The sequence below is a fragment of the Hydra vulgaris genome, chromosome 11 (assembly GCF_038396675.1).
Source record: "Hydra vulgaris chromosome 11, alternate assembly HydraT2T_AEP".
NCBI lineage: Eukaryota > Metazoa > Cnidaria > Hydrozoa > Anthoathecata > Hydridae > Hydra > Hydra vulgaris.
Genome location: NC_088930.1, coordinates 34397501 through 34414098, shown reverse-complemented (window position 1 = coordinate 34414098; position 16598 = coordinate 34397501). Strand labels below are relative to the sequence as shown.

At 27.5% G+C, this 16598-nt stretch overlaps 1 protein-coding gene across 2 annotated transcripts in view; it reads left to right on the top strand.

Moving 5' to 3' along the window:
• The first annotated feature begins 12985 nt into the window (after nt 1–12985).
• The window catches only part of LOC124813576 (uncharacterized), an 8786-nt gene continuing 5173 nt past the window's right edge, over nt 12986–16598 (top strand). Inside the window, exon 1 of one of the 2 annotated variants that reach the window (XR_010641918.1) lies at nt 12986–13114. Coding sequence is in view for 1 of the 2 variants with exons in the window: in XM_065810864.1 (XP_065666936.1) it covers nt 13307–13355 (49 nt within the window). In the remaining variant the exon portion in view is untranslated. Of the gene's footprint in view, nt 13115–13291; nt 13356–16598 lie in introns of those variants that run through there. The other variant, XM_065810864.1, reaches the window with a different exon arrangement.

Sequence of the window (16598 nt, the reverse complement as noted above, 5' to 3'; positions counted from 1 at the left end):
AGAAAAATGTATTTTTATTGTTTGAGTAGTTAAGTGCTAAGATTTTTTTCTTATAACTTTGTTCTGGTGCGTTTATACATACATACATACATACATACATACATACATACATACATACATACATACATACATACATACATACATACATACATACATACATACATACATACATACATACATACATACATACATACATACATACATACATAAATACATAAATACATACATACATACATAAATACATAAATACATACATACATACATACATAAATACATACATACATACATACATACATACTACATATATATATATATATATATATATATATATATATATATATATATATATACATATATATATATATATATATATATATATATATATATATATATATATATATATATATATATATATATATATATATATATATATATATATATAGTAATAATAATAATTCTCAAAAAACAATATATATTTTGAAAAAAGGTTATTACATTTCATGGATATTTAGAAATAGTACTAGTACTAATCAAAAATAAAAATAAATTGTGTAATAATAGTAATAACATTAAAACAATTATAACGGGGACAATATTAGCAATGTTAACAATAATATTTATACTAATTTATATTAATAAATATAATCAATAAAATTAATATAATCAAATATAATCAATAAAATAAATTATAATAATAAATATAATTTACATAATAAATATAAATATAATTTATATCAATAAATAAATTATTTATATTAATAAATATAATCCATATAATAATAAAAATAATAATAGTAATAATAGTTTTGATTAATATTAAAACTAAATATTAAACAATAACAATAAGTAATAATGATTTGAATAATATTAAAACAATTATATAATAATATTTTTATATAATAAAAAAAAAAGAAAAAGAAAAAGGAGGCGAATTTATTTATTACGAGTTTAAAGAAAAAGGTCTTAAAAAGTATTCTTAAATCACACATCAAAAACTAACCTTATAAACAGAAAGCTTAAACCAACCTTGAGAAAAAGAATATTATGCAATTATAAATTATCAAAAAAGAAAGTCTAAATAATGTAAAAATATATATGTAAGAGATTAAAATATTAGACAAAAAATAAAAAAGCAGAAAAGCAAAATATATAAAATTATCAAATACATTTTTTTCTTTGTTGGTTGCATTTCTAACTTTTTGTACTATAATTGATATTAAGTAATAATAATTACTATTATTATCAACACTATATAGCAGTAGCAGGTTATGAATTTTTGTGGCCCACGGCAATTTTTTTTGGACATTTCCGAATATTTTAAAGAATTGATCAGTAATTAGTTCATTTTATTGATTTGATGAGTAGTTTCTTATAGTCGTAAACTTATTGCTTTTTATTTAAGGATTTTTTAAATGAATCATGTGCCTTTAATTTTAGGGTTGTCAATCTTATACCAGTTATTGACAACCCTTTTGAAAGAACTTTGAAATTTTATTTAATTGAAAACTTTGTTATTTTGAACATTTTAAATTTTCTAGTTCGTAGCACTTAAAAAAAGGTTAGGGATTTTCCATAAAGTACGTATGCTTGGAGAGGAAGAGGGGGTCAGCTAATGGCAAATATGGGGGATAATAATTATACCCTAAATATACATGGTACGGGGAGGAGGGGGCAGTAGGTCGATCATAAAAGTATGGCGACACTAAATTAAAAAAAATATCATAAAATGTTGGGTCGGAAGGTTAAAAGCGTATGTACTTTTTTGGGAAGTATAGGGTATTCGAAAATGCGGGAGGGTACTTTATGAACAACCCCTAACTGCAATTACCTCAACTTTCGGGGTTTTATTTAGATCTTAAGTTACTAACTTAGGTATTAGTTTTGAGAAATTAAATATTTTAGTTAGGATATTTGATTCCCTATTATCGCGGCTAAACAATGTTAAAACTCTCAGTTAATGTACATACATTAGGGTGTTTCATATTTTATCAATTTTTGAAATTGAACTCGCGAATCGATTTATAAATCGACCATTTATATGAAAATAAGTTTGAGCCAAAAAAATATATACATAATTTTTAAGGTTCCCGCCAGTTCAATTTTGGGCAAAAATGTTGGGTGTTTTAAACGCCTGGCGGGGACCTTAAAATTTATCCTATAAAACTCTTTATTCTTTTATGTAATATATGTTGGATTAAATATTAATCACATAGAAGGAGCATGTTAAAAAAATTAAGAAATTAGTCTACAGAATCTTCTGAAATTGGTGAAAAATCTTAATTTTTTCTTTAGTAAAACCTATTTTATAACTCAGTGGCGTATTTTATAACTCGGAGGCGTATCTAATTTTTTTCAAAAATTTTTTCTTAAAGTTATATATATATATATTTTTCTTTTTTTTGCTCAAACATATTTTCATATAAATGTTCAATTTATAAATCGATTTGCAAGTTTAATTTCAAAAATTGGTAAAATATGAAACAACCTAATATACATTTTCCAACTTATTTTCAAAGGCACTTTCCAAGGGGTACTATACTAAATCCACCTCTTATACAACTTCTTCTTTCGGGTGTCCATAAAATACGTATGCAACAAGACCACTGGTTTTGCACCCCCGTTCCCCATTGCACGTTAATTTTATGACATCCAACGTTTCCTAAGGTTCTTTGAAAGAATAACTTCTCAATCCTCTGTGTCCGCCCTTACATACGCCTTACTAAGGCCTTCATAATGTGTTCGTCAAGGGCTAATACAAAGGGCTATTTTTTTGTGTGATATAATTGAATTTAAAATTTATAAAAGAACTGAAATTGAATAAAAATTCAATTTCAATTCTTATTATTTAGTAAACCTTTAGCAAAAGCTCAGATATATTTTGTTTACTTAAGTCACATCACATAAGAGGGAGGAGGATAGGGGGGGGGGGGGATTAAAAAAATCACAAAATTCTTATGGTGAAGGGAGAAATCTAAAAAGTTCAAAATAAGTGTCACGTTACTTGAACAGCCTTACAACTACAAAGTCAATACCCCCAGTTATAATTTTAAAACATTAAAAACAAACAGGATCAAAAGTTTTTGTTAACTCAACATTTTTCTGTATTTAAGACAGGTAGTCTAAAAGGGCATGAAAAAAGAAGTTAAACTCAAAATTCAAAAGTCATGAAGTTAAACTCACCATCTGCATAATATTAATAGTTTAATTAAAAAACTTCCTTTGCCATTTTCATTAAATGTCAAATTACATTTAAAAAAATTAATACTAAAAAAAAAGGCACCTTGTAGACAATGAACAGTCTACAAGGTGCCCTTTGTGAGTCTACTTTAGAAATCTTAATGAAAGAAGAAGATAAAATAGTACTATAATATCGTATAATATATAAATTATATATAATACTAATAAATATCAATAAGCATTGTCTAACTGTTAGAAATGCTCAAAATTTATTTCAAAAAAATAAACAAATCACTCAATGTTACAAATAAAAGTTTTAGCCAAAATACAAATTAAAACATTTTAAAATAATTGTTTAGCGTATTTATTTATTTAGTAATACAAAAAAGGCATTTAGTTATTGATTTAGATCATTAATATGGTTGCAACATTAATTTTTACAAAAATAAACTAAAAATAACAGTTACTATATAAAAAAGATTATGTAGCTAAGAACCGCAGCCATTTTAAAATCTCTGAAATTTCTTAAAACTTCTGGCACATGCGCACCTAAACATAACGCTCGTGAACGATCGTGACATTTAAGTGTTTAAAAAACAGTTAAAAAAGGATTTTTTCAGTTTACACATATCGATCCAATTTTTTCCTTCTGTATCAATCACATATTGATCCAATTGTTTCATTCTGTATCAATTTGCCAAATAAATGTCATGGAATATATCGCATGCTTATCAGATTTTGCTTTTGAGAAAATCTCTAAATTTTCTGCCTTCCCTTATTCAAATTTAAGTTTTTGACCTTAAAAATGAAATTTTGCTAAAATCTGTAATATCAGACGACTTTTGAAATACAGTAGCGAAAAATTCTCATTTTTAAAAAAAAATGTATATAAAATTAAATTATTTTTGGTTCGGCATATTTATGTGAACTATTGTTTGCATAAATCGAACGATCACATTGACATATTGATATAATATTTTTTTATAAAATGTTTTCTTTGTTCTTGTAATTTTTGGTTATTAATAATGGTTTACTTTGTTCATTTTTTATAAATACGTTTCTCCATGTTCATGTAATTTAAATATTAATTTTATTATTTTGAAACATTATTGTTTATTATTTATTAATAAATTATGAATATGAGAAAATAAATTATGGGAAAATAAGAAATTATGAAAAAAGTTTGTATATTAAAAATAGGTGGTACCCACCATTCTACCAATAGGTGGTGCTTGCTATCCTATCAATAGGTGGTGCCCGCCACCCTACAAATATTTTAGGATATGCTTTAGAGCACAAAAAGGTTTTATTTACTGTTTCCATACATCGACTAACTAATAGGTAAAAAATGCGAAGAGTGCTGCTATATCAACTGAAAAATAGACAGAACACACGAGTAGTGCTGCTACATCGACCGAGGGTTTTATTAAAGGCAAGTAATCTATTAATTTTGAAACTCTCACATTGAGCACTCTACTTGTAGAATACACTGACATATATATATACATATATATATATATATATATATATATATATATATATATATATATATATATATATATATATATATATATATACATATATAATTTTGACCATCTGTAGAGCGTAAACAAAACGTACAAATGCAGATGTCGCGCTGATGTCATTTTGACGTCTTCCTATACATTCTGCCGATGAGCAGCCACCAATCAAAAAAATGTAAAAATTACATCTTTATTTGATCGGATGCGGACGTTGCGCTAATGTTATTTTGACGTCTTTGTTTACGTCCTGACGATGAGTAGCCGCCCATCAAAAATATGTAAAAACTACATCTTCGTGTAACTTTTATATATTTATTTTAAATATTGCATCGATGTCGGTCGATGCCTAGGAGTTATTTGGGTAATATCTGTAAAACTTATGGGTAGTTCATATTTTTTAGTTATCGTTAATAATCTTTCGCCATTTTTTTTTAAATCTTTACTTTTTTACATTTACTTTTTTACATTTTTACAAATCTTATACATTTACTTTTTCTTTGTGTCGACAATTGTTTAGTTACTCGTCGTGATGTAAAAATATGAATGAAATGCGAAATAATGACTTAGCACAACTTTGCAAGGACACTGAGAACTTTCATGACGCCCGGGACATAGCAGTAATTAAGCGTCCCTATAAGCTTGCATATTGTAAAACTAAAAGCATGTACAATTATACAAGCTAATGATTGTTTTTTTTATTTTTAATGCTGTTAATTTACATCCATATTTTTAAGAACTACATCCCGGATTAAATAACACTTATGCAACACATTCACTGATTAGGATTATAAAACAGGTTCTCTGAAATTAATATTGAAAACACTTTTTTCTTGCTTTTTACTAGCAAAAACCATCATCATTATTATTATTATTTCATCTTACAACAGAGTTATATCTAATTTATTTTCAACATTTACGCTACAATTACGCTAAGTTTTATAGTGGTCCTACAATCAGTTTTAAAAACCAGTTTTAGTTTATTTAAATTAAAGGCCGTTCATTTTCTGGGACAGTTACTAACATTGCGTTAAAAAATTAGAATGCCGATTGAAAATTAGACGATAGACCCTTTGAGCATATTTGATTCAGAAAGCCCATAGTTTTCCACAAGTGAAAAATGAAGACTACTTCAAACTAGTAAGATGCAAAATATCTTCCATTAAGTTGTTTTCTATTTTACAAGCTTTAATTTTTGCAGATTCTTTATCTTTCAACTAGATGAATAAGAAACTTAAAGAAACAAAGTTTTTACAATCCCAGCTTTAAATGATAAGCAACTTTGTGTTTCAATAGGATGTCACTGTGTTTTTTGAGTGTAAGAACGCAGTGACCTCCAACTAAAAGTGTAACTAAAGTATTTAATTAACAATATTGTGCATTGTTGGGCACATTTGAATAATGCAGTTTTTGATTTGAGAATGGTTGACCAGGCTTGCACACAAAACTCTAGATTTGGTTTAATGTATAGCTGGTGCAGCTTTTTCTACGACTGAAAGGCTCCGACAGTTTTTTCTATGACTAAAAGGCAACAAAAAGACCTCTTGAGACAACCAAGCATTCGATTGCCAATCCAAGCTGCTGCTTCTACTTTTGCTTTTTTGTATATTAGTATTTCAAAGTCACAATTAATGCATTGATTGACATTGATAAATCATATGGTCTAGCCATCATTGGGGCATAATTTGCTATGGTTATGAATGCAGTCTGGTAAGCCTTTGATGAAGAACAAAAATAGCGCTGATGCAAGAAATGATCTTTGAGGGACGTTACCTGTCACCCTTTTCCACTCGGACATTTATTCTCCAATTATTACTCATTGTTGTCTGTAAGCTAGCCAACCAGTGATCCATGTAAAAATTATGTCAACCAGGTGTCTACGTATGCTGTTTCCATTAAAATGTTACTGGATTAAATCAGGTTTGCAAGGCAACATATGTAATGTACATATGTGCTGAGACTTTGATAATAGATTTACAGTGTGTTTCATAATCCTATTTATGATAATTTTGTCCGTCACTATGCACGGTATAAGAGAGAGACACAAGGTTGTAGTTATAATTTGTAACTTTGTTTCCTTTTTTGAGACTAAGCGTGAAATTTGAATTGCTTTGAGATTTTAACACTACTTAAAGAGTTGTTAAACCTTAGCAAATAAAGTTTATTTTTTTAATTTTTTTAATTTTGTTATTTAAAGTCTTGATTAGATTTTTATTCAAAATAGTCATAAAAGTAATTATGAGATTTTTTTTCTGAAATAACCTGACAAAGTTCATCTTTATCAATAAAATTTTATTTTCGATAAGACCTAGTGTATACTTCAATGTCGTTAATATAAAAAAAAGTCAAGTTTGGACTGCACTAACCAAAGAACTAAAATTCTTTGGCAATTTAAATAAAAGCAAAACAATTGTTATGCACGTTACCAAGCAGGCCCGTAGCAACCGGAGGCAAGAGAGTATTTGCATCCCCAAATAATTTTTCAAATAAATTATTTTGAAGTTAGTTTTTAGAAAAAAGCAAGCGATAACAAATTAAGAAATAAAAGAAAAAAAGGATAGAAACGACCTAATTTGTTATCCGTATTTTCGACTTAAGTTCCTTTGACAAAGAATTTTGATATACTACTATTTGACCTACCCAGTAGTATTGCCTCCCCTCCCCTCCCCTTCTTCATACATCTTTTGTTCCTACGGACCTGCCAAGTAAATTTATTTTATACCTCATCAATAAAAACAGTATTTTTTACTGTTTTGTAAATAAAACCTCCTAACGCTTTTCTTTGTCTTTTGTCTTCTGGTGCCCCTATTGGATATTATACTATATATATAATGGAATATGGAATAGATATTATGCTATATATATAATATCTATTCCTTATTCTAGCGCCCGGAGCATGTATACCCTTTTGCCCCTCCCTCTCGGTGACCCTGCAACTTTGAGAACATTATATGCCGCTAAATACACAATAAAAAACAAATACTTGAATGAAATTAAAGTTATGCCAACAGTTACGTTGGCATAACTTTGATTTCACAATAAGTACACACTAGTTCTATATTTGTTTGTGAACCATTATAGCGGCTTATTTAAAATCCAATTTTAGTAAACGTGGAAATAGGAATAGATAAAAAGCTAAAGAAAATTACAAACAAGCGTAAAATGCATAATAATACAAAAAACAAGTTTTGGGGAAGCCCTAACACACTTTCAAATACAGAACCACCCGCAAACAGATTATTTCTTTTTTTTTTCTATCTCCTTATTTTTTTTAAATTAGATAGCGTCACAAAATATTTATGTCAAGTTATAGTTTAAAAAAAATAACTATGATATGGAAAAAAGTTTACTCTTGTTTACTTTTAATGTTTATTTATTGTAAAATAAAAAAGTCGGAATACCTCTTTTGCTCAGTTAAAAAGTTTCTGCTTTTTTACGGCTAGTTGAATTGGGGAAAGTACTGCGATTTACGTATTGCATTGTTTATATCTTTAGCTTCTAAAACTGTATTGTTACTCTCATTTTCATCGAAAAGAGTTTCATGTGAGATTGTTCGGTATATGTTTGATCTAATAGCAGAACTTGTTTACAAAGAAATCGGAGATGATGCAGACAAAAATATTTCAGAAAATATTTCGAGCCTACAAAAGATTTTTAGAAGTAATATCATCTTTAAAATGCTGCTGTAGAGCCCAAACAAAAGTTGGGGAGGTGAATATAATAAAAAAATGGTGTTAATTAGGTCTTGACCTTCTTTTCTCTTCTAGATAGCACAGTTTTAATACTCTTCTTATAAGAGACTTAAGGGCAATAGAAAAACTTGTAAAGATCGGGTTATATACGTAAGCTAAAGTTAAGAAGATCCGCAACATCATAAATAACAAATACGTAACATAATGAAAACAATGTTGTTATTGATGTTGATGACGTTGTTGTTGATGATAATCATCATTGTAATAATCATCACCATGATAATCAGCATCATGATAATCATTATCATGATAATCATTGTCGTGATAATCATCATCATGATAATCATTATCACGATAATCATCATCGTGATAATCATCATTATGATAATCATCATCATGATAACCATCATCGTGACTATGATAATGATTAAATTAAAAAAAAAATTACTAACATGTTTAAAAATAAGTAAATATTGACACCACTCATTAATGAATGAAATTTTACAATGTAATAATGAAATAAAATAATCAACAAAAAATTGTTAAAGTGAATAGTTTAACAAATTAATTAAAAAACCCAAAAGGTTCATTAAACGGAATTTGGATTTAAATTTTTTACCAGTGGCTCCCACTCCTCACATATGAGTTTTCAGTAAACTGATTCCAGTCATTTATTAGCTTAGTATAAGGTTGAAAATGGTTTAATGCTGTATTGAATCTTTCTTTTACGATGGAATTAAGCCAGAAGTTTAATTGAAAATGTCATACCTGTATGCCAATTGCTACGTAAGAACAAACCACCTGAAATTACTTCTTTTTTTTAATTTTTAATTTTATTATATATATTTACTACTATTATTTTAAATTTAAAAAGTTTGAAGCGCGTTTTATAAATAAGATCTAGATTAAAAGATTTCATATTTTTTTCTGATAGCAAAGAAAACATGACAGCATAGAATTCCATCACCAGCAGTATAAGTCCAATTATGAAGGGAAAAAAAAGTACAGGTACTGCACAATAAAATATAGTAAAACACAAATGTCAGAATAAATTAAGTGTTACTTATATTGAATAAAATTTACAAGATCAAAATTTAAAAAGTTTTTCAAAAAACCTACATCACAAAATATAAAATAGTTATTTAAGAAAAAGATCAGTTTCAAATGCTTTATACAAACTGTTTCCGTCCATCAAACTGTATCGTATCCATCCTTTTGACTAAAATTGCTGAAGTGAAAATTGCAGTCATAAAAAAAGATCAAAATCAAATACCTCTTGTAAACTGCATCCTCTTTTTTGAAATATGTTCAAACACATGTAAAACGAATAAAGATATATTGTGACCATAAAATTTTAAACATTCTAGAAGCTTAGAGTTTGTTTTAAGACATTAATCAATACCAATGTCCTTTGATTTTTTGATTTAAACTCTATTTATTTTGTCTATATTATTATCATTATTATTATTATTATTATTTATTTACTTTTATTATTTTGTCAATCAGATTATCTGGTGACATCGCGTGATACATGCCACTAAACTCAAACCAAACTTTTTTAAAGTTTTGTGATAACTATAAATTTTGTTAAGGGTAGTTAAATAATAAACGATATAACAAGTAAAATGGAAACAAACCTTTAAAATGTTCCATTCAATTGTTGGTACAATTATCAATGTGGATTAGACCTCTTCTAAGCCAGCCCATAACATGTTAGACATCATCGGCCGGTTATTTTCTAAGTGTGTATTAAAATCTCGAATAGCCTCTTGTGTATTTAATAAAGTTTCATTAGATGTTTGTTAACTAGTGTATTATGCAGTAATTATTTTTGCTTTAACTTTTTTTTTAACATAAAGTTTGCTACCATTAAGCATAAAACATATCCTTGTATAACTTTTTATGTCAGAAATATTAATTTTAATTTGCGATGATAAAAACGTCAAGTGTAAAAAAGTTGTTCTGATACTCTTATTCATGTAGGAGCAAGATATATGAGATTTTATTTTACGTAATTTTGTGCAATTGAATCACTAACAGTTCATAAATATCAAACTTAGAAATAAATAAAAAGAATATAAAATACCAGAAATATCAAATTTAGTTTTTTCAAAACTAAATTTAATATTTCTGGTAAAAAGTTATAAGTTTTAAAAGGAAACAGTGAACTAAGGTTAGCCCAGTGGGCACGGGTTGTCTGAAGGACGTCCATTAGACGTCCGACAGACGTTCCGCAAACAAAACGAAGCATAAAGAAAAAGTATATGAAAGTATATAAGAAATCTGCCATCGTAAACACATTTTGTAATCATGTAATAGAGTCAAGCAAAAAAATCAGTTGAGGTACAACTCATCAAATTAAAGCGCATTTGAAAACGGAATTTGGGTTAGGAGAATTGTTTTCTTTGTCAACAGACAAATGAACGTCGCTTCGAATGTTATATGAATATTAACGTTATATGAATATAATCGTCGTTATATGAATGTTAATAGACAAATTTCTCACTTTAGAAGGTTAGTTTTAGAGCGAATAACAGGATCGATGCAGAAAAGTGAACTGAACTGTTAGTAAAAAAAAAAATCAAAGACCATAGTCTGGATTTACACAGGCTTTGTGGCTATAATGGCTTTGTGGCTTGTCAACAATTATGTATTGCCCATGATCTACAACTTTCATGTTCTTTAGAAAAAGAGAGAATTTACTACAAATCAACCAGAACTTGAAAATAAATATTATGTCAGTGATTCGTCCGCGGTAGAGGAAATTGAGAAAGATTAACTGCACCCAAGTGAACTAACTAAAATTCATTATTGGTAAGTCATTAAAAACATACGCAATGTAATAACAATGTTTAGACCACGTGCCAAGAACAAAAAGTTCCAAAAATATTTAAAGGTGAATTTTGGAAAATAAATTTTTTAATAATGGACTGCACGGTATATCATTATTCTGCTTAAACATATTTCAAAGTAAAAAATCATAAACAAAATTGAATAATTGATAATTAAGCAGTCTAAGATAACTCTATAACTCCGTCACATGAAATTATAACAAGATTAATACAACTCAAGTTCCCATAAAAATAATTGTTAAAGCACCATGTCGCCGAGATTCTACAGCCACCATTGCTAGAAACTTTTAACGCGTTCTGTTTTTTTCACATAAAAAATAATGTATTTCTCCATTCCTGACATAATTGTTTTTATGATTTTTCAGCAATCTAATCTGCTTTTGTTTAATAAATATATTTTTGTTAAAAATGTTTGTTTTTTAACGTTAGTATTTTTTATGTACATATAATGTTATATTTTGTTATAATCCCGCGATGCTGAAACTGGTTCCGGGACAGATCATTTTTGATCCCGAAATTCTGGGGTTACAAAGAACTCAAGGGATTGAAGTCCCTATTTATGATTGCTTTTTTTTACAACAACTTGTTATAAAGATTCTTTTGAGAGAAAAAAAAAACGTTTTGTTATTTTTTATTGAAGTAAAATACTCGGTTTTACTTTGAGTCTGACTGTAAACAATTCATTCTTAAATAAATCTTTTAATTACAAATTAATTAAAAGATAAAAACAAGGACAAAAAAAGAGTAAAATAGTAGTTAAGAATAATATGTAATATGCAACTAAAAACAGATTGTCATTCACGTTTGCCTCAACTAAAGTTTCTTAAGTGACGTTAAATTCTAAATAAAAAATCACATGACGTAATTTTATTAAGTTATTAACTTATTTGAAATTCATTAGTTAGTGCCTCAGGAACCTTTACACAGCTGTATTGTCGACTGACCATTGTAAACACTTAGGCTACTTGTTTACTTGCTTAGAAACAAAAAAAAAGTCTTTTTAAATCCACTTTTTAAAATCCTTTTTTAAATCCACTTTTGAATCCACTTTTTAAAGTTGGATTGGATTACTTGTTTGATAAAAGTGTTTTTTAGAGAAAAAAAAAGAATATTTTTATTTGGCAGCACAAATATTGGAATTTCCCTTTTTATTAGGTAATGAGGGAATTTCCCAATTTTAATTAAATTCTATACATATGGGCAGATTAGAATAATTTTAGAACCAGATTAGTTACATTATGGGTAGCAGCCTGTGCAAACGCAAAACAATCTAATATTAGTGGTGGTGCGGAGATTTTTTCAAGAAAAAAAATTTGCGTAAAAAGTTATTTATACCTTTTACCGTAAAGAAATACGCAGAAGTATTCGCTTTCTACACACTTAAAAATTGTCACACATAAGTAAATGCTTTCTACCCGCTTAAAGCGAATGTGTGGTACAAACAACCCCATTACAAATGAATCAGAGTTGTATAACAATCTCGTTGTTTTATATTCGGGCAAGTCTAGTCTGTCTTTAAAATCATTAAACGTCAGCAAAATAAATGGCATCGGAATGCTTGAAAGTATTTCTGGTATTGCTATATTTAATGTATGAATGATGATGTAATAAATGCAATTAACAAAAATTTCCTATAATTCTATTACCATTTTATCAAATGTCATGATGAAGCAAATTCCTAACATAGCAACTCCCACCAAAGCCAATTAAATCTTGATATCCCTATTACATTACATACTTTATTACATTAAGATTATGAGATCTATTAAATCTAATAACAATAAAAATAAAAATAGCCATTTGTTATTCGTATAAAACTCGAGTAGACAGTTCATTTTCAATTTTATACCGCGAAAAAAACAGAGTCAAAAAGGTAGGATTTGTTCTGTGTTTTGAAGAAACATTTTAAAGTATAAATTTATTTTTACGGGATAGGAAAAAAAAAATTGCTCATACTATTTATTTTTAACGTGAGACGCTTAGCTAAAAGCACCTTATTTGTATTAGAGAATGGTGCTCGTGGCAAAACAAGGAAGGAAAAAAAAATATGTTTACATTATTATAAATGTACTCATTTAAAGATTCTCAGTTACAAATTTTAACAATATTTAAAAGTAACAACTGTATTCATCAACTTTGTTAAATAAAAGTTCTGTAAATTAATGCTGTTGTCACAGTTGCCATGAAAAATTTTAGATAAGAAAAAGAAAGTATAAAATGTAAAAATTTGTGGTCACTTATGAAAGAAGTGACCGTAAGAAAGGCGACGTAAATCTTATCGTTAAATGCTCTCCCGGGGGGTTCCGAAGACGATTAAGTCTTCTTGAAGCACCTTAATAACCTAGAAAAAATTAATAAACAATCTACGCTAAAAATTTTGATCTTTATTTACTGTTAGGTTCCTGATCTTTAAAACGTAATAAAAAAACTTAAATTAAACTTCAATTATTTCTTAAATTTACATACTAATTAAAGTTGCGTCCAATTTTAACCGCGGTGCGGTTCTTCGTCAACATACAATATGCGTCAATAATATGCGTAATCCCTAAGTAAGCCTAGGTTGTTAGGTTGCTAAGTTTATGCTCATGTAATTTAATTTTATAAGAATTTTATTAAGATTTGACATAGCAATAAAGTTTGACAACAATAAGATTGACAAAACAATAACATTCGCTAATAGTAGGGGAGAGTGGGGTATTGGCGAACACCTAAGCGGGAATGCGAATTAAAGACACCAGTTATACAAAATTGATCATATTTATTGCTTATCAATTAGTTTAACTATTCAGTCACAAACCCTCAAAAGTAACTTTTAAAAACCTTATTATAAAATAAAAATTTATGGCAAAAATAAAACCATTGGTGTTCGGAATTACCCTAACTACGTGGGGTAATTCCGAACACATCGGGGGGCAATCACAACACTGTTGTGTAATAACGAATAAAATGCTAATTGTAATAACTAAGTCTAAAAATTATATTATGCAACAGCAACAAGAAAAAGGAGCGGCTTTATTTCTAAAGAAGCTACAACAGAGTGTTACTCAAGAAAAAAGTTGCATAAAACTATCAGAAAAAGTTAAAATCAAATTGTAGTAAACAACATTCGCAGCTTCATTACATTACTGCACGTGTAGAACTGAGCATAGGATCCTTTCTCAGCAGGTAAGAGAAATTGTCGAATTTATTTTTCTACAATGCTGTTTTGACCATGTTTGGAGTTACCCCGCGTTCACCATTACCCCACTTTCCCCTAGAATAGTAATATATAACCTGCTTACGCCTCACGAATAAAATCCTACCTCTATTAAGGGTCTACTAGTGTATCTATACCTGTTAAAAATAAAACGTATTTAAGACGTGTAAAAAACGTATTTAAACGTTTTAAAACATTTTTAGACGCCTTTGTCTACTGAGAACTGTCAATGATTATACTATTTTTGTTTAATTATTTTTTTACGAAGTTAATTACATTTATTTATTTACTTAATTATAGCACTTTATATTTTATAATTTTGTTGTTTTAATAAGTTATACATTTAGTTAACAATAATATTTAAGTAAAAATTTTTGAAAAAACTGGAGTTTTATATTTATCGAAAAAACTTACAACTTTATATTTTTTCATTTAAAGAAAATTCCAAAACAAAGCGTATTGGAAATAAACTTAGTTAACAAGTTTTCATGAATCTGTAGGACATTTGCGCCTTATCAGTTAGCATTATTAAACCGCTTTTCAAACATCTCTCGCAACATCAGCACCTTTCCATAGGCGAATAATAATTTTGAAATCAATGATCGAATTAATATATAATTTTCAGGCGAGAAAACTTAATCGCAAACTTTTCTATTCTTACTTCTTAGCTGCCTTTATTTGAGTCTGAGTACAGCGTTAGTTGCGTTTTCAGAAGTGGTTTAAGGATTATTAGGTGTTTAAGTTAAGCAACTTCCGGCAAGTTCAAAACTTTACTATTTTTCTACTTTATTTTAAATGAAAATGTGTTGCCAAATTTTTCGTTAATTAAAGCCTGAGAACAAAAACACTCAAAAAAGTAAACCCCGAATTAGTCCATTCCATATTTCTACCATCTTAAATTAATTGAAAGTTTATCAATATATAAAAAAGATCATCAAAATATTTTAGCAGTTCCTTCAGTAACATCCGGGTTGACTGTGTTTTAGATGGATATTAGACAGATTCTGTCGATTTTTGGTTGTACTTATGATTTTAAGTTCCTTTACTAATGCTATTGTTTTTGCACTAAAAATTTATTTATTATTACTGTTTAGCTTATATTTATAATATAAGGAGCTGGAATAGGGCAAGCATGTGGGTATACATTTTGACCATATTTTGACATATCATTTCTATCGTTCATTTACATTAATTAAAAGTTTTATTCATGTACAAGAAAACCTTGATGTTGTATTTTTACTATGTTAAAATCTTATTTTTAAAATGACATTAAAAAAATTCCAACTTATCGACAAAATCTGTTGCAGCCGTTGGAACAACAATTATGGTTATTCAATAAAGGTTTTATACATTAACTGCTTTATCAAATTCTAGTTGAAAAATGAAAATAAATTTAATATGTCAATCATTTTATTTTCTAATATATCAAAATAAATACTTAAATCATTTTCAAGTTTTGTGGTTTTGTATTTTTTTTTTTTTTAAAGATTCTGATGTACTTATCAACATATACTTGACATAATTTGCCCCAATATGCATAATTATGCATGATATAAATACAAATTTTTACTATTATCATTATTTTATTATTATTATAATTATTATTGTTATTATTGTTATTATTATTACTATGCGATAACAATTATTCATGCAATTAATTTTATTTACAAACATTTTTTTTTAAAGTTTAAATCATTTTTTTAGTTATTCAAATAAAAATTTAAATCTCTATTCTTTAAGATATTTTTTATTTTATAATATCTATTTAATAATATTTATTAAATATTATTTTAAAAGCTTTTCTTTAAAATATTTTTATTTGTAATAAAACAGTTTTAATACCGTTTGTTTTTATTATTACTATCGTTTTTTGCATGACGACTAATGATGTTGATAAATTCAAACGCAACAATGCTAGTTATCAAATTGTGTTTTGAAGTAACATAAATTACATAAATTATAAATTAAAAAAAAATATGTTGTTCAACATCTGTCTTTCACAAACACTACTATTTGCACAATTTTATTCTCACTATTTTAGTAACTACTGCCTCCTATTGAAGCTGTTGGAAGTAATTTGCAGCTGGAGATTTGATTTTGTTTTTGTTTTTCTAAATGTAACGCTGATATTACTCTAATGTTATAAAAATAAAATATTGGT